We start from the raw sequence: 24,204 nt of genomic DNA, 5'->3' as shown, positions 1-24,204 counted from the left end.
GCTGAGTCCATAAAGTTTGTGTTGGCCCCAGAGTCAATTAAGGCATGGACTGGAATCCCCTCTGGCTTGCCAGGAAGGATCAGACGTGCCTCCAAAATCAAATGCCGTGGGGGTTCACAGGCACCATCGGAACGGCGTCGCACGGTGTTGTTGTTGTGGGACGCCCGATCTATCACACCGTCTAGATCGGGCTCGGGGCGTTTCCCGACAGCAAAGTAGGGGACTGTCTCGGGGCAGGCTTGGTCACTGATGCCCGCTGACGCTTCTTTGGGCAAGAAGCAGCCAAATGTCCAGGGTCCCCACAGTAAAAACACAACCCCCCCGATCGTCGTCTGTTCATTTCCATCACCGATAGACGAGACCTGGCGGCACCCAGCTCCATTGGCTCCTCCCTTTGGACTGGGGGCTCACGCACAACAGGGGCGGCAGGGGTCTGTGGGGTGGCACGGCGACTTTTTCGCTGCTGCAACCGGGCATCGATCCGCAGGCAAAGATGAATCAGCCCATTCAGATCTGAGGGAATGTCCACACGGGCCAGCTCATCCAACATCTCCTCCGACAATCCATCCTGGAAGGCATCCACGAGCGCAGCCTCATTCCAGGCGGAATCCTGGCTAAGCAGCCGGAAATCGCTGATATAGCCCTGTAGGGGGCGTTGACCCTGCCTCAGAGCTTTCAGGCGTCGGGTGGCAGTCTGCGTCTTAATTGGGTCCTCGTACATTAGACGCATATGGTCACAAAACCCCACAAAGTTGTCCAACAATGGGCTAGGTTGTGCCAGCAGAGGCGTGCCCCAACGAGCTGCATCCCCCGAAAGAAGGCTTAACACAAACCCCACCTTATCCCGGTCAGTGGGGAAATCAGCTGCTCTCACGCTGATAAAGAGCTGGCATTGTCCCAGGAAAGCAGGAAACAGTTCAGGAATACCTGTAAATTTGTCCGGCATTGCAACTTGGCATTTTCTCCTGGGTGGGGGTGCAGCATGAATCTGTGCTTGCAGTTGAGCCACCTGAGCTGCCAGCAAAGTGAGTTGCTGAGTGAGCTGAGCATTCTCGGCACGTAGCTGCTCCATAATAGTTGTAAGGGGTGGGAGGCTGAAAGCAAACTGTTCTGTACCAGCCTGCTACCGGCCTTGCAGAAAGGCAACCCCTGTACAAACGGCAGAGGCTGGAACGTCTGAGGCTGGAAAACGTCTGCCAAGTTTAATTCACAAACAAACAACAGAACAAGAAACAAGATACCGGAACTTTGATCCTCAAACGGAGTGGTTGCTTTCAGCAACCAGCCCTTCCCCAAACACTCCCTTTATTAGAGTTCAGGGCGTGGCCTCCCTGTGCCTCCTTCCGAGGAGTCCCACAGCCTTTCTCTGCTTGCTTCTACTGGTCTGCCTCCTGCGTCGGGCATCCTTAAACAGGGCCAGCTGTGGGTCCTCTTCATCTGCACTGTCGGCCTCTCGCAGCTGGGTCTCCACCAAGCCAGAGGGGCCTGGCTGGGGGCTCTGCGAAGCCTCCAAGCCATCATCAGCCAGTTCGTCTTCAACACCCTCCTCCTCCCCCTCGTCTGAGTCATCCGAGACATCCGAGCCGGCTGCCGGACCCACAGGCTGACCCTGAATCACAACAACGAGATGCAGGTGGCACACAAAACCACGCACCCTCCGTTCTGCGGAAAAACCTCTCTCCACAGAGCTGGTCCCTGGTGCCCAAAACGTTGAGGACCTCTGTCCTAAGGTTCCACGTACAATTACAGGAACAAAGTCAGGATACAAGTCACAGTAAAAAGAGCACACCTTTTTCCTGCAAGGTTGAAAAAATACACTTCGTAGACATACATGGGTATGCAGCTGAAAGCAGGAAGATGTTTAGCAATTCCAATAAAATACCTTGCATGAAAGACTCACGCCCTGCTCGAATGTGATGTTCATATAGGGTTCATTGTTATTCATTATTCTGCTTTAAAGGTCCACGCTTGTGTCCTTTACGATGCATAAACTCCTGTGGGTGACCTGCTGGTACTGTAGTGTGACAAATTTGATTGAAATTAGGGTTAATGGTTAGGACGCTGTAAAAATAGTGGTAATCGTTTGTCCCTGTAATTGTTCAAGGACTTCTCTTTACAGCAGGTTGAATATGCATAGGTGATACGTGAAATCTATAGGGTGTGCGCAAATATGCTGAGGTGCACAGTCTTCTTCATGGCTAGGAAAAATGACTATTTATTTATTTATTTATTTATTTATTTATTTATTTATTTATTTATTTATTTATTTATTTATTTTTGGGACTTATATGCCGCCCTATCTCCCGAAGGACTCAGGGCGGCTAACAACAATAAAAATACAATAATACAAAAGTTAAAAAAAGAATTAAACTAGCAGTCCCAATAATAAATTAAAAACATTTTAAAAATCCCTATTGTCAGTCCAGGTCAGCCTGATGGAAAAGAAATGTTTTAAGGCCGCGGCGAAAGGACCGGAGATCCGGGTCCATCCGGAGCTCAAGGGGAAGTTGGTTCCATAGGGCTGGCGCTCCCACAGAGAAGGCCCTCCCCCTGGGGGTCGCCAGCCAACATTTTCTAGCCGACGGCACCCTGAGGAGGCCTTCTCTGTGTGAGCGCACTGGGCGATGCGAAGTTGTCCCCGGCAGTAGATGGTCCTGGTTGGGAGTTAAAAAAAAATAATCACAGAACTATGGATCACAGTGAAATGTGTTTCCAAGGAAGAACTGCAGTGGAAGAACAACACTGAAATGGTGTCATTTTAGGGTCAGGGTTATTGTTGTTCCTGCAGTTCAAATGTCAGATCTCATCCTTTATCACTGTTCTTTAGGGAGATTCTCAGTCATCCATGTCATGGCTGTCCCAAAGGTGCTTTTTTCAAGAGGCAACTGGACTTCCTTTGTTTTTCCTTGAAGACGTTTCGTTTCTCATAGAAGAAGCTTCTTCGGTTCTGAACGTGGATGAGAAGCAAAACGTCTTCAAGGAAAAACAAAGGAAGTCCAGTTGCCTCTTGAAAAAAAAGCACCTTTAGGATTTATCACTGTTGGTCATGCTGGCTAAAGGTGATGTGGGTTGAAGTCCTACAACTTGGAAGGCCATGGGTTTTGAAACCTTCATTTTGAATGGAGTTAGTTCAAGCTAGTGTTTCTCTACCTTGGACACTTGGAAAGTATTACAGAGGGTAGTGAGCACAGCACAAGACATTGTGGGCTGTTCCCTGACACCACTGGATGACCTCGCCAGGGCTCGTTGCCTTGGAAGAGTGAGGAAGATTCTCAGGGATGGCTCACACCCTGGATGGTATTTCTTTACTCTCCTACCATCCGGTAGGAGATATAGGAATATAGCCAGCCGTACCAACAGGCTGAAAAATAGCTTTTATCCGTGGGCTGTTAGGCTTTTAAATGGGACATAATCTTATGCAGAATTGACTTGGGAGGCCGGTGTGTGGTGTAGTTGGTCCACATAGTGTGGTGGGATGGAGGGTTTGTTGTCACTGTGTGTTGGGGGGAGAGAGCACGGGGGGAGGCTCAGCTAATCTCAATGTACACATGTTGTACTTTGACAATAAAGGTTTATTATTAAGCTGTATGGACTTCAACTCCCAGAATTCCCCAGCCAGTGTGTTGGCTAAGGAATTCAGAGAGTTGAAATCCATACAGCTTAAAAGATGCTAAGGTTGAGAAATACCTGTTAAGGTTTATGTTGGGAGATGATTATAATGATGAGCGATAAAGAGAAAGGAGAGAAAGGTGGATGAGAAGATAGTTTCATGATGGAGACATTTCCCAAGTATTCATTCTCTGCATCCAATAAGAAACAGGGAAAGAGGCTCCACCCCACCCCTGCCCCACCTTCTCTCATCTCTGGCCAGGCTACTCAGTTTTGTGGATTTGTTTACAAGCCTGAGATAGGAAGTGACTTCCCCCACTTCTAACACCAGGGCTTGAGGTCTCTCAAGCGAAACTACCACACAAGGGAATTTGTGGCAAAATAAATATTTATTGTGTTTCTCCATTTAACTTACTGGTTAGAATTGTTGATGGAATTTATTGCCCTGTGATGTGCTGATGGTCATTAGATTAATGAGTCAAAAGAGTAGCTTTGAGGGGTCACGGATGCTCTCTGAGCTTGGTTGTTTTCTTGCAGAAGTTTTATTACGCCAAGTAGATAACATCATCAGTACTAGGAGACACTCTTATGTAGCTCAGCAATAAAATATCTGCTAGAAAACAACCAAGCTCAGGAAGCACCAAGGACTCCTCAACTCAACCCTGAGCTACAACTATTCCCTTTAAGAGTAGCTCTATCAGTAGCTTTAGCTAGGATGACAAATAGCTCCTCCATATTCAAAGACACTCTTCCTTGAATGACAGCTGCTGGAGGGCAGACAATTAAGGAAAGCTTTTCAACCTGTTGATAGACTTCCAAAGGACTATTTGTGAAAATGGGATGCTGTCAAATACTTCAGCTTCTCCAGCAGTACTTTACTGACACGGTGGTTAAGGTCAAGATGCATTTGAAATCTGCCTCTCTGGGTAGCCATATTACTTTCGTAGAGTCAGAATTGGTGAAAGTAAAAATGGTTTAAGGTGGGATGCGTTCGCACGTTTACTTGTAAGCAGGACCAGCTGACGCTTGAGAAGCAGATCTGGAAAAGTTTAAGCCGCAAAGTATGGAAGATGGTAGCAGAACAGAACCATCAACTCTCCTTAAGAAATATCCTATTCAGCCTATCTTCCAACAGACATCACCACATGGAACAAGTAATATCGGCATTTTTGCAGCATCCTGCTTTTGGAAGATAGATACTAATCAGTTTGAGAAGGAAATATTTGCCTCTTTCCTTCAAGTCACCCTTGGGTAGCTGTTATGCCCTTCTGTTTAAACATTTTGAGGAACTAAATTATGCTGCATGGATTTATGTATTTATTTATTTATTTGAAATCTTAAATGGGTCAGACCTTGGTGCTCTCTGAGCTTGGTTGCTTTCTTTTGGATGTTTCATTACCCAGCTAGGTAACATCATCAGACTGCAAGAAAACAACCAAGCTCAGAGAGCACAAAGTACTCCATAGTTCAACCCTGAGCTACCGATATCCTTTTCTTTCTCATTTTTTTTTAAATTCTATTTATATCCCGCCCTTCTCCGAAGACTCAGGGCGGCTTACAAGCTTAGCAGTAGCCTTCATTCTATGTATATGCCTGCTTATTAGGGCTTTCACACACACCCCAAGCGGCATTATTACAAAGTCAGCTTAATTGCCCCCAACAATCTGGGTCCTCATTTTACCTACCTCGGAAGGATGGAAGGCTGAGTCAACCTTGAGCCTGGTGGGACTCGAACCTGCACTAATTGCAGGCAGCTGGTGTTACTTAAGGAGGCATTAGCCCACTGCTCCACCAAGGCTCTGTTTTATTTTATAAGGTTTATAATGCGGTTGTATGTATTTTTATCAACATCTCTCCTCTCTCCTGCTCCCCCTCCCTTCTTCTTAATTTACTTATTTGCCATTAAAACAAGAAGTCATTTACACTCAGAAAAGCATATGGAAATAAACCCTAGCCAGAAGCTTGGCTTAAAAAGCAGCACATTTGTAATAATTGTGTAGAATGGGGAATTTCAGCAGGCGTGACTGTGCATAATCAGCAGAGATGTGCAAATCAGCCCACATCTAGTCTGAAGCATTTATTTGCTTAACAGAACAGAAAAATAGAGTTGGAAGAGACCGTGGAGGTCTTCTAGTCCAACCCCCTGCTCAAGCAGGAGACCCTACACCATTCCAGACAAATGATTGTCCAATCTCTTTTTTGAAAGCCTCCAGTGATAGAGCACTTACAAGTTGAGAAGGCATGTCATGCCACTGGTTAATTGTTCTCAGTATTTGGAAGTTTCTCCTCAGTTCTAAGTTGCTTCTCTCCTTGATTAATTTCCATCCATTGCTTCTTGTCTTGCTTTCTGGTGCTTTGAAAAATCAAGATGATTCAATTCAACACTTCAAACCTATGCAGAAAATTGGTCTGATTTGGACATCCCAAGTCAAACCCATCAAATTGGGTGGATTTGATTTTAAATTCTGAATATGTTTTGTATATTTATATTTATATGTAAAAAAAATAGTGCCATAGATAGGCAGCCCAGCATCTTTGATTCCATCCAAAAGGCATCCCATTTAATTTGATGATACAATTCAACTTTCCAATTCAATTTGATTTAGAGATTGGACTGAACTGCTTTCAAATTAAACTCTCTGAAATTCTCCCAATGGTTCTCTCATAAGTTTCCATCTGTAAAACAAACAAACCAGCAAACAAACAATTTTTTGGAATGTAAATGTTACAAAAATGCAGGAGCTATGACTATTTTTATAACAATCATCTTCCCTGGCTCTGTCTTTCTGTCTGTCTCTGTCTATCTGCCTTCCTGTCTGCCGATCTGTCTGTCTGCCTGTCCATCCTTCCGTCCATCCAATCTATCTATCTATCTATCTATCTATCTATCTATCTATCTATCTATCTATCTATCTATCTATCTATCTATCTATCTATCTATCTATCTATCTGTATCTATCATCTGTCATCTATATCTATCAGCTATCTATCTATCTATCTATCTATCCATCCATCTATCATCTATCTATCCATCCATCCATCCATCCATCCATCCATCCATCCATCCATCTATCTATCTATCTATCTATCTATCTATCTATCTATCTATCTATCTATCTATCTATCTATCTAACCATGTTCTATATAATTTATTGTATATGCTTCCCATCTCACTCTGCAAAGTAACTCTGGTTATTCTCATAAGAACATGGAGAAGCTGCCAGGTCATAGCACCCCCAGTTACACAAATAGTCAGGAAGCAAAAGGTAGAAATCTTGCCTAAACATTGCACAAGGGTTAAAAACATGATCCTAGCTGATACTGCTTGCTTTCCAGGGCACTGCCATAACACACATATGAGTGCTTCCACAGTGTGGACACACGCCTACACATTCACAGAAGGTTCCTGCATACTGTAGATCTTTGTGCACTGAAGTGTGAAGGTCTCGATGAAGGTTCATGGTGCATTCAGTAGAAGGTCTTGAGAAATTTCCACACGTCAGGAACTTCAGGAAGGTGCCTTGATACAGAATATTTGTAAGCACATTCCCTTGACCATGCTTCTACAGGTAGTCCCCAACTCATAACCATTCCTTTGGTAGCTGTTCAAAGTTACAACGGCACTGAGAAAAAGTGACTTGTTTTCACCCTTATGGCCGTTGCAGTATTCCCTGTGGTCATGTGATCAAAATTCCGGCTCTTGGCAACTAGCATGTATTTATGACAGTTGCACTGTCTCAGGTTCATGCAATCACCATTTGTAACCTACCCAGTTGGTTTCTAACAAGCAAAGTCAATGGGAGAAGCCAGATTTGCTTAATGACCACAGGATTCACTTAACAACTGCAGTGATTCACTTAACAGCATAAGGTCATAAAATGGGGCAGAACTCACTTAAGAGCTGCCTGGCTTAGCAATGGAAACGTTGGGTAATCAGAAGTTGAGGACTGCCTGTAATCTTTCTAGGGTTCTGTGTAAGCAAGCTAGGTAGCTAGCTCTCATTTGTTCGTTCATTCGTTCATTCATTCATTCATTCATTCATTCATTAATTATTTCATTTAGGAACCACCCATCTCACTCACAGAGTGACTGACTGCCCAAGGATCTTAGAGATGCACTAGGTCCAAGGTTGGTTCCCAACAGGACACACTTCTGGTGGATGCTCGCAAGAGAGGGCAAGAACGGTCAGCATTGACCGGATGAGTAGATTATCTAAAATGTTTCAAAGAAGCCCATAATTCACAGCCTTGGAAAGAACTGGCTTGATGTGCAATGAAAGTATGCTCAGACCTATGTCTGATCAAAGTCAAAGGGTGTGGTTGTCTCTGTCTTGTTTCAAGGGGCTGTTGAGGCACAGAATCTGCTTGGGATGGGTTCTTCTTACTGGGGCAAACTACTGCATAGAAACAGGAAGCAAACTTCACACTCACAGCACTTATGATGTTACCTAGTCAAGTAATGAAATATCTGCAAACAAACCACAAAGCTCAGAGAGCACCAGAGTTCTAATCGTGTCCAGTGCAGGACACAACTGTCTGCAGATGTGTCAGCACAAATCCCTCCAAATCCCTGAGCACAGATCTGGGGTGCTGTACCCAGTTCTAATATGGAAATAATCCTTGTCTTCCTGGGTTCATGTTCCTCATACTCCTTTATAATTGGATAAGAAATAGCCTGTGTGAGGTCTCCTGTTTCGAACAACATTTCAGTGAATTTCATAGGTTGCCCACCTGGGTCTAGGACAACTCGCCCTAGCCAACTCATCACAGGACAACTCGACACCGCCGACTTGCTGCGGGACAACTTGCCATGACCAAGTCACTGTGGGCCAGCCAACTCGCTGCAGGACAAGAATTAGACTAATTTAATTTAATTTAATTTAATTTATTGAGATTTTTATACCGCCCTTCTCCCAAAGGGACTCAGGGCGGTTCACAGGGCATAAATATAAACACCAATACAAACATTAAAAAATAATTAAATTAATGCCCAAGTTAAAACCAGAATACTAAAACAAACCAATAAAAACCCAAGTACCCCCATCAGGCCAGACCCGCTAGTTCAAATAAATGGGTCTTCAACCCGCGACGGAAGGATCGGAGGTCTGATGCCATCCGGAGCTCGACCGGCAGTTGATTCCATAACGCCGGAGCACCCACAGAGAAGGCCCTCCCCCTGGGGGCCACCAGTCGACATTCCTTGACAGGAGGCACCCTGAGGAGGCCCTCTCTGTGGGCGCGCACAGGGCGGAGGGGAGTCGACGCCGGCAGCAGGTGGTCCTCGAGGTATCGCGGACCCATGCCATGTAGGGACTTAAAGATCATAACCAAAACCTTGAACCTTACCCGGAAGACAACTGGCAACCAATGCAGCTCACGGAGCAAAGGTGTAACATGGGAGTACCGGGAAACTCCCAAGACAACTCTCGCGGCCGCATTCTGTACCAGTTGGAGCCTCCGAGTAGTCTTCAAGGGAAGTCCCATGTAGAGAGCGTTACAGTAGTCTAGGCGAGAGGTCACGAGCGCATGAGTGACCGTACACAAGGCCTCCCGATCCAGATAGGGCCGCAACTGGCGCACCAGGCGAACCTGGGCAAAAGCCCCCCTAGTCACGGCCACTATGTGATCCTCCAAAGTGAGTCGTGAATCTAGGAGGACTCCCAAGTTGCGAGCCCTATCCACAGGGGGTAAAAGCTCACCCCCCATAGAAAGAGGTGGAACATCCCAGGTGTCTCGGGAAGCCGGAATGTACAGCCACTCAGTCTTGTCAGGGTTGAGTTGAAGTCTGTTCCTCCCCATCCAGACCCGAACCGCCTCCAGGCAACGGGACATCACAGCGAGGGCATCACTGGGGTGGTTTGGGGTCGAAATAAAAAGTTGGGTATCATCAGCATATTGATGATACCCAACTCCAAAACCACGAATGATCTCACCCAGCGGCTTCATATAGATGTTGAACAGGAGAGGCGAGAGGACCGACCCCTGAGGAACTCCACAAGCGAGAGTCCTAGGGGTCGACCTCTGCCCCCCTGCCAACACCGACTGCGAGCGTCCCAGGAGATAGGAGGAGAACCACTGAAAAACCGTGCCTCCCACTCCCAATCCCCTGAGACGCTGCAGCAGGATACCATGGTCGATGGTATCAAAAGCCGCCGAGAGGTCTAATAGGACTAGGACAGAGGAATACCCCCTATCCCGAGCCCTCCAGAGATCATTCACCAGAGCGACCAATGCCGTCTCCGTGCTGTGCCCGGGCCTGAAACCCGATTGGTAAGGGTCCAGATAATCCGCTTCATCCAGGACCAGAGGGAGCTGATGCGCCACCACACTCTCAACAACCTTCGCAAGAAAGCGAAGGTTGGAGACTGGACGGAAGTTGTTCAATACAGCTGGGTCCAAGGCAGGCTTCTTGAGGAGAGGTCTCACCACCGCCTCCTTCAAGACGGTGGGGAAATAACCCTCACTCAAAGAAGCAGATATAACCGCCTGGAGCCAGCCTCGTGTCCTCTCCCTAGCTGCGTAAACCAGCCAAGAAGGGCACGGGTCCAATAAGCATGTGGTGGAACTCAGCTTCCCCATAATCCTGTCCACTTCATCAGGGGTCACAGAATCGAACTCCTCCCAGATAACATTGACAAGACCGCCCGTGTCCTGATCGTCAGACTCTGCCCAGCTGGAGTCCAAACCGGTCCGAATCCGAGCGATTTTATCCAACAGATGTTGACCAAACTCCTCGGCACGACCCTGCAAGGGATCCTCCCTCACCTCCTGATTAAGAAGGGAGCGAGTCACCCTAAACAAGGCGGCCGGGCGATTGTCTGCGGACGCGATGAGGGTAGAGAAGTAATTACACCTCGCCTCCCTCATCGCAGCGAGATAAGACCTAATATAGGTTCTTAACCGCAATCGGTCGGGTTCAGATCGGCTGGACCTCCAGCAGCTCTCTAGGCCCCGTTTCCGCCGCTTCATCTCCCGGAGCTCCGCGGAGAACCATGGAGCTCGCTGGGATCTGCGCCGGGTCAGGGGCCGCAAGGGTACAACCCGGTCGAGTGCCTCAGTGGCTGCCCTTTCCCAGGCTTCCACTAAGGCATCCGCCGAGCTGTGAGCAATGGAGGCAGGTGGAGACCCCAGCGCCGCTTGGAATCTCTCAGGATCCATTAGGCGTCTGGGGCGGTACCATCTAGTTGGCTCCGTACCTCCACGGCGAGGGGTGGCAAAATGGAAGACCAGCCGCAGGAGGTGATGATCGGTCCATGACAGGGGCATAGTAAGTGGAAAGCCCCCACCAAGATCATCCAACCACCGTCCAGATAAGAAAATCAGGTCAAGGGTGTGGCCTCCCTCATGAGTTGGCTCAGAAATTACCTGATTATCGAAGGAACGGTGGGATACAATCCTTCAAGGAAGGATGCAAAAGGAGGAACAAAGGATAATGTGAATGACGAAAATTAAAATGATTTTTTAAATTATTTTAAATAATTAAATAGAATCATTGTCCTGCGGTGAGTTGCCATGGTGAGTTGGCCGTGGCGAGTTGTCCCATTCCATACCCAACTTCATTCTCTCTTTTAAAGCGATGTATGGCAAGATGAATGTTAAGCAGACAAACCAGAAGGCTTAAAGCCTCTTGAGAGTTTGCTTGTTCTTCTTGAATGCCCTTTGCTAGCTGAGCCTCCTCCTCTTCCTCCTCCTCCTCCTCCTCCTCCTCCTCCTCCTCCTCCTCCTCCTCCTCCTCCTTCTAAAATGTTCAGATGGCTGGATGAATGAATTGCATGGAATGCTGTTTTAACAGTTTGCAATGCAACATGATCATTGAAAAAAAAAAGAACAGAACATTTTGCATTTTTTTTAACCCACAAGGGGACTAGCCGGTTTATTCTTTTTGCATGTGCTTTCCCCTAGACTCTGGCTGCCCTAACAAGAAATTCAATAAATCTGCTTCCAAACCATCTTGCACAAGCTTTGCATGTCCAGTCTGGGCCTGAGGAAATTAACAAGAGAATAGAACACACCATCGACTTGCGGAGTGGCGATAAGTTGCGAAGAGAGCATATCAAGCCTTTTTCCCTGATGTTTAAAGACTCTGGCCTGGAACATAAGGTAGCTGGGTCTTGGTAGATTGACTTTTGCCAACTCAGATTGACGTGCAGTGACTGTTGATTAGCAAAAACAAAATGGCAGTGGGTTTCGCTTCTCAATCTCCCTTTTCCTTTCTTCCCAAATAATCTCTCCAAGATGGAGCTATTAAGATTCCTTCGGACATCTCAGGATTTGGAGTCCATGGGCAGCTCCTGAAAGCTTAATGAAAGCTGAAAGCTCCCACCACAAGTTGCCCCCAGTTGTCTTGGATGGGATCAGAGAAGGGAAACTGGAATATGTGGAGGGTGTGGTGGTCATCGTCTTTAATAAATTATAGTTTCGTTAAATCAGATGTAGGGTTTCCCTTCTTCTCCCCAGGGACAAGTGTCTTCCTTTGTCATCTGCAGGTGACATCCAGAGACTAAATGTGGCTCTGGGAAAAGTTGTACATGCTTAGCTAGGTCAGATAAGAACTTAAGAGATGCCTTTGCACAACAGTCTAAACTTAGAGAGCTAGATGGAGGTGGAGATGGGAGGTGGAGGTGGAGATAGAAGTGGAGTTGGAGATAGAAGTGGAGTTGGAGTTGGAAATGGAAGTAGAGGTGGAGGTGGAGGTGGAGGTAGAGACAGAAAGAGTAAGAGAGTGTCAGAGAGAGAGAAATGAAGAGAGAGATAAAGTTGGTGATAGACCTATTATGCAACATTGTAACATATTTGGTTACTTATAGTTTAATCTATGGTGTGAACCCCCAAAATGGTATACAGGTAATCTTTGACTTACAACCATTCATCTAGTGACTGTATGACATTCCAACTGCACTGAAGAAAGTGACTTACAACTGGCCCTCGCACTTACAACTGTTGCAGCATTCCCACAGTCATGTGATCAGAATCTGGCTGCTTGGAAACTGGCGTGTATTTACAACAGTTGCCTCATCCCAGGGTCATGTGATTGCCATTTTCAACCTTCTCAGCCATCTTCTGGCAAGCAACAATCAACGGGCGAAGCTAGATTTGCTTAACTACTACATGAGTCACTTGAAAACTGAAGTGGTTCGCTTAACAACTATGGGGGGAAAGGTGGTAACATTGGGTGCAACTCACTTGTTATTGTAGAATAAGGAGCCCAGAAGAGAGACCATGGGTAAGTGAAAAAGAGGGAGCTTCAGGGAAGTAAAGGTACCCAAGATGAGACCATGTAAACATCTGACATACTACGTTGTTCTTGTTTCTCCTTTGCCCTTATTACAGTTTCTGTCGTTTCATTTGGCTACAAAATCACACGTACAAGTTTATGGTTTCCACATTTCTTCTTTACTTCTTGGTCTCATTTGAGGAGCTTCCCTGAAGCTCCCTTCTTTTCAATTAGCCAAGGTCTCTCCCTGGGCTTCAAAATAACAGAAATAAACAGAGTTGGAGGGGACCTTGGAGGTCTTCTAGTTCAACCCCCTGCTCGAGCAGGACAGCCTACCATCCTGGACAAATGGTTGTCCAATCGTGTCCTAAAACCCTCCAGTGATAGTGCATTCACAACTTCTGAAGGCAACACATTCCACCGATTAATTGTTCCTACTGTCGAGAAATTTCTTCTTAGTTTTAGCTTGGATCTCACTTCGATAAGTTTCCATCCCTTTTTCTACAATTTCCCTCCTTATGAGTTCAGACAACTTGAATGACAAAGAATTGGTTGGTTTGTAAATAAGACACCGAAGGATAAAATGAACAGGAAATTTTGGTTGGGTGTGCATTGCATGCTAGATTAGACTAAGGAGATATGAAGTTGTAATGTAATTTATTTTGTGGGGCAGAGCCTGTGCTATGATGCATGTTTTGTTGACTAGGCCATGAGGTTTAGCAAGTTTTGTAAACCTAACCACAAAGTGATGGATAAGAGAACAGCAGAGAGGTTAACAGTTATATAGAGCTTATAAAGGTAAAGGTAAAGGTTCCCCCGCACACGTGTGCTAGTCGTTTCCAACTCTAGGGGCCGGTGCTCCTCTCCGTTTCAAAGCCAAAGAGCCAGCGCTTGTCTGAGGATGTCTCCGTGGTCATGTGGCCAGCATGGTCATGTGGCCAGCCAGATGCCAAAGGCGCATGGAACACTGTTACCTTCCCACCATAGTGGTCCCTATTTTTCTACTTGCATTTTTATATGCTTTCGAATTGCTAGGTTGGCAGAAGCTGGGACAAGTAACAGGCGCTCACTCTGTTACGTGGCACTCGGGATTCGACCTGCCAAACTGCCGACCTTGATTGACAAGCTCAGCGTCCTAACCCACTGAGCCACCGCGTCCCTTATATAACTATATAAATTATATAGAGGGAGTATGAATAGTAAGAAACCAGCAGCCCAAAGCTATGGGGTGAAACACTTCTTATATCTTTAAAATGGAATGAGTCACCTGGAGCTCAGAGTCATAGTACCGCCCCCCGCCCCCCAGTAGTGATTCTGTGACCCTCAGCACCTAAGAATATGCTGCTGAAATGCAGTGCTGAATGGGCACTAAATTGGTACTAGATTCGAGTCAGTGGAATTCAAGAGGGTTGGACCATTTGTGGCAACATATGGATTCTAAGCCTATCACATACTTAACTCCACCCCCAGCTCTGCCTGCTCCTCTCCTACACGTACAAGTATATTGCATGCACATGCACAAGAATAAAAGTGGATCGATTGCCATTAAGTTGGTGTCAAACTCCTAATGACCACTTGAGTAGACATTCTCCAGGATGATCTGTCCTGAGAAGATGAAATTAGAAGAGTTAATGAAGCCCTGAAACATTAGATTTTACTCTTCCTATAAATGCAGGAGAAGGCTGTTTTTCCATCTTCTAAGTATGTATGTCTGACTTCCTTCTCCAGAATGATCCCAATGATTGTCCAGTTTTCAGTACTAATTATATTACATTCAGCTCTGAGTGGTCCATTTTCTATTACTTTTTTTTTCTTTTTACCAAAAATAAGGATGAAAATGTGAGGAGGTTTCTTCTTTCTGATTCTGTGGACAACAATAGAACAGTGCCCTTAAATAACTTAACTATTGTACAAATGAATTATACTCCTGGTGACTGACTTTATCTGATGTGTGGTTAAAATCTCTGAGACCTTAAATCCACTTAGATCAGCAGAAGTATTCCATTAAAAGGTCTTTATTGGAATATATTACTTTCCGACACAATTACAACATTTTTTATTAACAATGATACAGATTTTTTTAAGGGTCTGTGTCATGGTTCCGACAGATGAAACTCTTCAAAGAACTTTGAAGCATTGTTTACCTTAAAGAATGTTCATCTGAGTAGCATAGCATTAGCACTAACATAGTTGAAGCCAAACACTAAGTTCCCCTCCCCTGAGCACATAGTATCAAAGCACAATACCCTCCTCCAATTAACAGTCATAAATAACATTCTCCAATTAGTTGGAAATGCGGGCTTCCCCTCCAGTTCTCCAGCCCACCAATTCTTATCATCTCTTATTTCAATAACCTTGGTTCTCACACTAGTTTCAGTATTGTTATGTCTAGCTAAACTCTCATGCCCATTCCTCCCCCCCACCAGAATCATCTAACTCTAACTCTAAAAGTAAAACATAAGAAGAAAATGGTTGCATCTCCATCTGTTGTCAAAGCAAAAACATCTGATGTTAGCAGCGTTGGCAGTCTGTATCCTTGAGAGATATGATCACTGACCACCTCTCTCTTAAGGCAGAGGAAAAAAGGACAGATGTTCTTTGAGTGCCCCTCCTTAGGTGACCAGACATGAGTTGAGCTCAAGAAAGAGGTTAGAACTTGCCTAAAAAAATTGAGTTCTGTTTCTCCTGAGAAGAAAACACTTGGCTTGGTGTTTCTTAGATGATTTCTTTTTTTACCAATTCCATTGTTGGATTCCATTGATTCCTAGTTTGGTCAATGGCCAGGAAGGATCAGACCTAAGCCAATGTATTTCCAAAAATCAAGACCTTTCCCATGGAGTGATGTTCTTCATCCATCCTTGAGTGGGTTAAAAACTAGACCAGCATGAAATTTGCTGTTCCTATTACTGTACTCATTGCTATCCTGCCTCTATTATTCTTCTCCAATCACTAAATACCTTGGCTGTCCTTCACCTGCTGGGTGCCGAAGCATAACAGATTTGACATTCTGGTTGCCCTTGGATGACCTTGATGTAAGGAGGGAGGAGACGTTAAATTGACTACCAGTATAGCTTGTTGTTGTTAGCTGCGAAGTCGTGTCTGACCGATCGCAACCCCATAGACAACGTACCTCCAGGCCTTCCTGCCCTTTACCATCTTCTGGAGTCCATTTAAGCTCACGCCTACTGCTTCAATGACTCCATCCAGCCACCTCATTCTCTGTCGTCCCCTTCTTCTCTTGCCCTCAACCTTTCCCAGCATTAGGCTCTTCTCCAGTGAGTCCTTCCTTCTCATTAGGTGGCCAAAGGATTTGAGTTTCAACTTCAGGATCTGGCCTTCTAAAGAGCAGTCAGGGTTGATCTCTAGGACTGACCGGTTTGATCGCCTTGCAGTCCAAGGGACTCGCAGGAGTCTTCTCCAGCACCATAGTTCAAAGGCCTCAATTCTTTGGCGCTCAGCCTTTTTTATGGTCCAGCTTTCACAGCCATACATTGCAACTGGGAAGACCATAGCCTTGACTGTATGCACTTTTGTTGACAGGGTGATGTCTCTGCTTTTTAGTGTGCTGTCTAGATTTGCCATGGCTTTCCTCCTGAGGAGCAAGCGTCTTTTAATTTCTTGGCTACAGTCCCCATCTGCAGTGATCTTGGAGCCCAGGAAAATAAAATCTGTCACTACCTCCATTTCTTCCCCATTCAGTATAGCTAAGTATAGCTAAGGCTGAGTAAACCTATCTCACTCATGACTTGAGGTGAAGGCACTATCCCAGAAGACATGGTCAAAAAAAAGATGTTCCAAGGAAGTACTGATAAACCTGATTAAGTGAAATGCGAGATGGTACTCCAAGATAATTGGCTCTCCTTAGATTTAACAGAATAACAAAATAATAGAGTTGGAAGGGATCTTGGAGGTCTTCTAATCCAAACGTCTCCTCAGTCAGGAAACCCTATACCATTTCAGACAAGTGGCTGTCCAGTCTTTTCTTAAAAGCCTCCAGTGATGGAGCACCCAGAACTTCTGAAGGCAAGCCGTTCCACCGGTTAATTGTTTTCACGGTTAGGAAATTTCCCCTTACTTTTAGAGTTGCTTCTCTCTTTGATCAGCTTCCATCCATTGTTTCTTGTCTTGCCTTCTGGTGCTTTGGAAAATAGGTTGACCCCTCCTCCTCTTCTTTGTGGCAGCCCCTCAAATATTGTAACGCTGCTATCATCTCACCCCCTAGTCCTTTTTTTTTCCTCTAGACTGGCCATGCCCAATTCCTGCAACCGTTCATGACATGTTTTATCCTCCAACTCTGTAATCAACTTCTCTGGGAAGCTTCCCTTGATTCCATGAAGACATACGATCAACATGCCAAGAGCTTGAGTTACAGAACAGAAACAGCTCTTGGTTGGAAGATTTAGGTCAAATTCACTCCGCCTTCCTTCCCATTAACATCTTACCCTTTTCTTCACCTTTCCATCCTGAAATGAACATCAACCCAAGAAGAACACAACATCAGTACGTCCAAATCTCCCTCTGATCAGGTAGAGATATCAAGGAGTTAGGAAAATAACCCCTCACCCCCAGGGTTACTACAATATTCTTTTGTAAGACGTGGGTCTTGAGTTTTATCAATACAGAGTCCTTGACTTACGACCACAATTAAGCCCAAAATTTCTGTTGCTAAACGAGACCGCTGTTAAGTGAGTACTGCCCCACTTTGCGACCTTTCTTGCCACAGTTGCTAAGTGAATCACTGTGGTGGTTAAGTTAGTAACCCGGTTGTTATGTGAATCTGGTTTCCCCCCCCCCATTGACTTTGCTTGTCAAACAGTCGCAAAAAGAGATCACGTGATCCCGGGACGCTGCAAAACCGTCATAAGTACTGCCCAGTTGCCAAGCATCTAAATTTTGATCCTGTGGCCTTGGGGATGCTGCAATAGCATCGTAAAAATGATCATAAGTCACTTTTTTTCCAGTCCCGTCATAACTTTAAACGGTCACCAGACAACGGGTAAGGCCAACTATATTCTCTATCTCAAAATCTGCCTCTGGTTTTAATTCAAACGATTTCTGCTCCACGCTGCCCCATAATATGCCTGCCTAATTTAAAGCTTTCAAAAAGGACGGCTAATTTATCCTGCCAAGATCTTCCATCTGCCTCTTCTAGCCAAGAGCCTGTTATTTTCCAGGTACTTAGAGCACCCTCTTTGGAAAACACCTTCCTGCAACTCGAGGCTGTCTTGATGACAGCCCTCTCCGAGGGCATACAAAACCACTTAAACCCCATCAATTTGCGAAGTACTGAAAACAGAGAAGGCTCAGCCGTCTCGATGGTCATCGAATTCGCCCCTTTTCAGGGAACCGCAAATGATTTCACAGCTATGTCAGCTCCTCTAATTTCTTTCTTTCTTTCTTTCTCTTTCTTTTTCCTCTCTCTTTTTCTTTCTTTCTTTCTTTCTTTCTTTCTTTCTTTCTTTCTTTCTTTCTTTCTTTCTTTCTCTCTCTCTCTCTCTCTCTCTCTTTCTTTCTTTCTTTCTTTCTTTCTTTCTTTCTAGTGAAGGTTCTGTCACAACAGCTCAAGGGGAGGCTTATTCGTAGATCGAAACAAAATTTGCACACCAGAAGCAGGACACAGGGAGTTTTGATAGCATTGTAATTGTCCCGGCACGGACTCGTCACAGTATGGAAGTGGCTCCAGCCCATCTTAACCCTCCCCACCCCCGCCCCCACCCCCACAGGGCCTTTAGCCCTTATCTCTTTTTTGGAAGAGCTAAAAACAGAGAAGAGAAGTGGTTTGAATAGGGAGATGAGTTCATTCTCCCTGTGCATATCACAAACTGCCCTTGTTCTGTTCTGTCATCTGCCTGTTTATGTATTTATCAATCTATGTACATATCTATCAAGATGATAGATATATTAATCTATATATCTCTATCATCTATCAAGCTAGGTATCTCTATCTATCTATCTATCTATCTATCTATCTATCTATCTATCTATTTATCTATTTATCTATCTATCCATCTCTATGTCTCTGTCTGTCTATCTATCTATCTATCTCTCTGTCTATCTATCTATCTATCTATCTATCTATCTATCTATCCATCCATCCATCCATCCATCCATCCATCCATCCATCCATCCATCCATCTATCTATCTATCTATCTATCTATCTATCTATCTATCTATCTATCTATCTATCTATCTATCTTTATCTATCTCTATCTCTATCTATCTATCTATCTATCTATCTATCTATCTATCTATCTATCTATCTATCCACCTATCTACTCACATATCTGTCAATCTATGTATCAGTCTATCAATCTCTCTATCGATCAATGCATTTAAGTATCAATCTATCTGTCTTTGTCTCATATCTATGTATCTATTATCTATCAATATATGTATCTTTGGGCAAGTTTTATAGCCCTTCAGCCCTCTGCCGTTCTTAAGATGTGTGGACTTAAGCTTTAAGTTGTATGGACTTCAGCTCCCAGATTCCCAAGCCAGCGTGCTGACAGTGAAATTCTGGGAATTGAAATCCATGCATCTTCAAGATCGTAAAGGATGCTGAGGTTGATCTAGCAGGAATTGAGCACCTAGCTAAGGTAAAAGTGGGAAATATTTATCTGACTGGGATCAGATCAGGGACTTTGTAATCTTACACCTTACACAAAATCAAATAGATCGTTGGCTTGGGAAGGAAATGGGAACGTTTGTCTAAGCAGCCTCTTTTCCTGATGTAATTTAAAAAGGTGGGTCAATCAAAAGGATGGAATGGGGCTGTAGTCATTTAGACACGATTTAGACTTTTTTGACCACCTGCCCCCACAAATGCCCTTATCTGTTATGCTTATCTACCCCCCCCGGCCCCACCAAAAGAAATATGTTGTTGTTGTTAGTTGCAAAGTCGTGTCCGACCCATCGCGACCCCATGGACAACGTTCCTCCAGGCCTTCCTGTCCTCTACCATCTTCTGGAGTCCGCTTAAGCTCACGCCTACTGCTTCAGTGACTCCATCCAGCTACCTTATTCTCTGTCGTCCCATTCTTCTCTTGCCAAGAGAAATATATACAAGTACAAATGTGATGGAATCAATGAGGAAGTGGATTCTGGGAGGGAGCGAGGGAGGGGTGCATTCTAGAGAAATAAGAGGCAACTCAGCCAAGATATTCTGTGTGAGAGAAAGAGGGTGAAGACAGCTCCTCCCTAATAGTTCACCTAGTTTATTGTAGATGGAGATAGTAGAGTCCTCAGTCTGGCAAGATTTTTTTTTCTACAGGTGTGAAACAACAGCAAAAGAAAGCATGGGAGAATCACCACTTGCCATTCCCAGTTTTGGGCTTGGCAATAATGAAGAGAAGAATATTGCAAGAAGGGGGTGATAGGTAGTTATTCTAGTGAATCAGTGCTCCATATCCAATTAAGTCCTGCATATCTTCTCAACAGCGTGAAAGCATCCAGCAATTTGAAAAAATTGGCACTCCTCCCTTAATAACTGCAATGGATGATTCAATAGCTGAAAACCCAAATGGTTCTGATATCTCAAGACGCATTTACCACAGACCTGTGCGTAACAGTCACCATCTAATGGGCTCCTGTTGTAATTGTGTACAGAGAGTCCTTGACGTATGCCCATCACGGTTGTAAGTCGTGACGATTGGGACTGACCTAAATTTATGTCCCTTTTTGTGATGGTCGTTAAGTGAATGCTAGGGTCGTAAAGCAAATCTATTATTTCCTAGGGCCCAATTTTGATGAAAGTGGGAATGCTGTTTTTTGGCCAAAAAAACCCCACTGTAAATTGTGGTCGTGTGACCATGAATGCGAGCCGGTTACCAAGCAGCAAGAATGCAGTCGTGTGACTGTACAAGGGGGTGGGCCTCAACGTGGAAACTTAAAAACCGGGTCATAAATCCCTTTTGTGGGGGTCCATCATAAGTTTGAACGGTCAGCCAAGGGATCGGTCATAGGTTGAGGCCAACAATGTGAAATCGCAGCTGCCAGTTGTTTAGCTAGTGTTGTCCTTTCATTCCCAACAACCTAGGCCAGGGGTCTTCAAACTGGGCCCTTTTATGACTTGTGGACTTCAACTCCCAGAATTCCTCAGCCAGCGTGCCTGGCTGAGGAATTCTGGGAGTTGAAGTCCACAAGTCATAAAAAGGCCAAGCTTGAAGACCCCTGACCTGAGCTGTCATATATCTATGGAGATTTTCAGTCATCCAGGTCATGGCTTTCCCAAAGGTGCTTGTTCACGAGGCAATTGGACTTTCTTGTTTGTTTTTTTTTCCTTTGAAGACATTTCTCTTGCAAGAAGCTTCTTCAGCTGAGAGTTGAAGTCCACGAGTCATAAAAGAGCCAAGGTTGCCTAGCCCTGGACTAGCCTGTCATAATGTTATTGAGGTAGTAAATTGTGTGGATTCAAGCAGTCTGGCCTTTTCTAACTGACAGATGGAAATGTTGTCAATTTGCAGATTTTCTAAGGCTTTTTGTTGTTATTATTATAGTGGCTCATCACATAGTCACCCAGTCAGTTTAGACTGGAGTACAGCTAGTCCTCGACTTACGACATTTCACTTAGTGACCATTCAAAGTTACAACGGCACTGAAAAAAGTGACTTATGATCATTTTTCACACTTACAACCGTTGTAGCCTCCCCATGGTCACGTAATCAAAATTCAGATTCTTGGCAACTGACTCGTATTCAGGACGGTTTCAGCGTCCTGGGATCACGTGATCCCCTTTTGCAACCTTCTGACAAGCAAAGTCAATGGGGGAAGCCAGATTCACTTAACAACCATGTTACTAATTTAACAACTGCAGCGATTCACTTAACAACGGTGACAAGAGAAGTCATAAAAATGCGGCAAAACTCACTTAACAATTGTCTCGCTTAGCAATATAAATTTTGGACTCAATTGTGATCGTACGTTGAGGACTACCTATATTGTTGTTGTTGTTGTTGTTTAAGATGAGACTGCAGAATCCAAGCAAGCTCCCAAAGATATTCCCATTAGATGCACTTTTTCCTTGTCTGCCTTTATTTCTAGATCACCTTCTCACTTCAATGGGGCCACCCATCCTTTAAAAAAATGTTCACCTAACTAGGTGACTAAGCAAGCTTAGCAAAGCTCAAGGCAAAGATGGAATTACCGATCCCCTAGGTTGGGGACATGCCATTCTTCAATGGGTCTTGCAAGCATGTTTGTTTTGATGGGATATTTCTTTGTATGGATGTTAAACAATATAACGAATGGGGGTGGGGTCCTTGCTGCTCTCTGAGCTTGATTGTTGTCTTGCAGATGTTTCATTACCCAAACTAACATCATCAGTGCTAGAAGAGAGAGGAGTGGGTGGAGGAGGTGGAGGAGGAGGAGGAGGAGGAGGAGGAGGAGGAGGAGGAGGAGGAGGAGGAGGAGGAGGATTGTGGGCTCCTAAGCTTGGTTGTTTTCTTGCAGACATTTCATTATCCAACTGGGTAACATTATCAGTGCTAGTATGGAGTGGGGTTTGCCACTAGAATATAGACTGAGAGTAAACCCACTTCTTACTAGCACTGATGATGTTACCCAGTAGGGTAATGAAATGTCTACAAGAAAACAACCAAGCTCAGAGAGCACCAAAGATTCCCCCACCCCGATTCCAACCCTGAGCTATAAATATTTTCGTTTATTAATATACTAATACTTATCCCAGGAGTATGCTTCCTTTACTGAGCTCTGTTTGATAATTCCCCAGAAGCCTCATACACGTGCCTCGCTCTCTTTCTAGAGCTGATCTAGAAACTTCACTTACTTGGTTCCTTTTGTCTACTGTTCTCTATTTCAGTACTCCCAAATGAGGGACGAGGTGTTCAAGTCAAACTTGGTGTGTGCATTCATTGTCCTGGTGTTTATCACCGCCATCCAAAGTCTACTTCCTTCCTCAAGGTAGGTTCCGTGGGTTGGAATACAGTAGAGAGATTAATGGGAGTCAGGGCAAAACTTCCATTTGGATGGCAGTTTCCGTAGCATAGGGAAACTGGGATCCTGCATAAAGATAGTTATCATTGAGCACCTCATTGTAGTGCTTGGAATCAGGGCGGCTTGGTGTAGTGGTTAAAGGCACTGTGCTAAAAACTGGGAAATGAAGCCAGGAGGGGTGAATTTGGTCGAGTCACTGTCTCTCCGCCTTAAAGAAAACTCAGTGGCCCATCTGAAGATGTGGCTAAGAAGACTCCATGAAGTTGTCCATGGGGTCATCAGAAGTTAGGACTGACTTAGAGGTACACCACAGTACCAAGGTGGTTTTATTAAGCTTCAGAAGAGCTATCAGGAGTGGGGGTTATTGGCTAGCACCCCAAAGTTCATCTTCGTTCCAAAGAAGTATTATGCTTATCTTGTAATGTTTCTCTTTGCGCATATAGTTCATTTTGTCTTAGAGAAGCACTGTTTTAGTCATCCTGTCATATAAGAACAGGTTATGTTTGCACAGGTCCTCTGCAGTCAGGTGTAAAGGATCAGACCATATGTTAAGATTTATTGCTCAAGCCTATACACAAGAATCTACTCAACTAAAGTTCAATACTAAATTGGCATTAGATTTGGGTCAATGGAAATCAAGAGGGTTGACCATTTGTGGCAACATATCGATTCTAAGCTAATTGTGCACTTAAGTCCCTCCCCCAGCTCTGCTTCTCCTACATCTACAAGTATATTGCATGCACATGCACAAGAATAAAAATGGATTAAGTGTCAGTAAGTTGGCATCAAAGTCTTAATGACTCCATGAGTAGACATTCTCCAGGATGATCTGTCCCGAGAAGATGAAATTAGAAGATTTAATGAAGCCCTGAAACATTAGATTTTACTCTTCTTATAAATGCAGGAGAAGGCTGTTTTTCCATCTTCTAAGTCTGTGTGTCTGACTTCCTTCTCCAGAATGATTCCAATGATTGTCCAGTTTTCGATTCTAATTATATTACATTCAGCTCTCGTGCTGATAACCACTGCAGAGGATTACAAATGTTTACCCCTGGTGCTACGGAAAACTTGCTGCTGGATTAATGAGACCTACTTTGCCCGAAATGTTGTCATCTTTGCTTCAATTATGATTAATTTCCTGGGAGCCATCATCAATATTGTAAGTATTTAAGAAGGGAAAGGTTGTCTGAATGGAAGAGGGAGCAGAAAAAGTATAAACTAGTAATTAGAAGCAACTTTACTCAAACCCCGATGCCTTTCCAATACGCTGGTCTACAAACCTATCATTATATTGTGAGGTCTGAGCTACAAATATTCTGTTCTACTGGTATTTTCATAATACTCTGTCATTCTGGCTGGCTGTGATGAGAGCTATAACCCAAAAATCTGCAACATGAAAGATTGTGAAAAGCTGATTTCCCAGGATAGTA

The 24,204-nt window shown here is 44.5% G+C and overlaps 1 protein-coding gene across 3 annotated transcripts in view; it reads left to right on the top strand.

The window, feature by feature from the left end:
- ADCY8 (adenylate cyclase 8) overlaps positions 1 to 24,204 on the top strand; it is a 130,929-nt gene that overhangs the window by 84,641 nt on the left and 22,084 nt on the right. For 2 of the 3 annotated variants that reach the window (XM_083360038.1, XM_083360037.1), the window contains exons 8-10: positions 11,511 to 11,708; positions 22,641 to 22,741; positions 23,732 to 23,933. In XM_083360038.1, the coding sequence (XP_083216164.1) occupies positions 11,511 to 11,708; positions 22,641 to 22,741; positions 23,732 to 23,933 (501 nt within the window). The remainder of the gene's footprint in view (positions 1 to 11,510; positions 11,709 to 22,640; positions 22,742 to 23,731; positions 23,934 to 24,204) is intronic. The other variant, XM_083360039.1, reaches the window with a different exon arrangement.

The sequence above is a fragment of the Vipera ursinii genome (genome assembly GCF_947247035.1).
Source record: "Vipera ursinii genome assembly, chromosome: 3".
In the NCBI taxonomy this organism is placed as follows: domain Eukaryota; kingdom Metazoa; phylum Chordata; class Lepidosauria; order Squamata; family Viperidae; genus Vipera; species Vipera ursinii.
The sequence above is the reverse complement of the archived record's forward strand: the minus strand, read 5'-3'. Positions and strand labels throughout refer to the sequence as shown.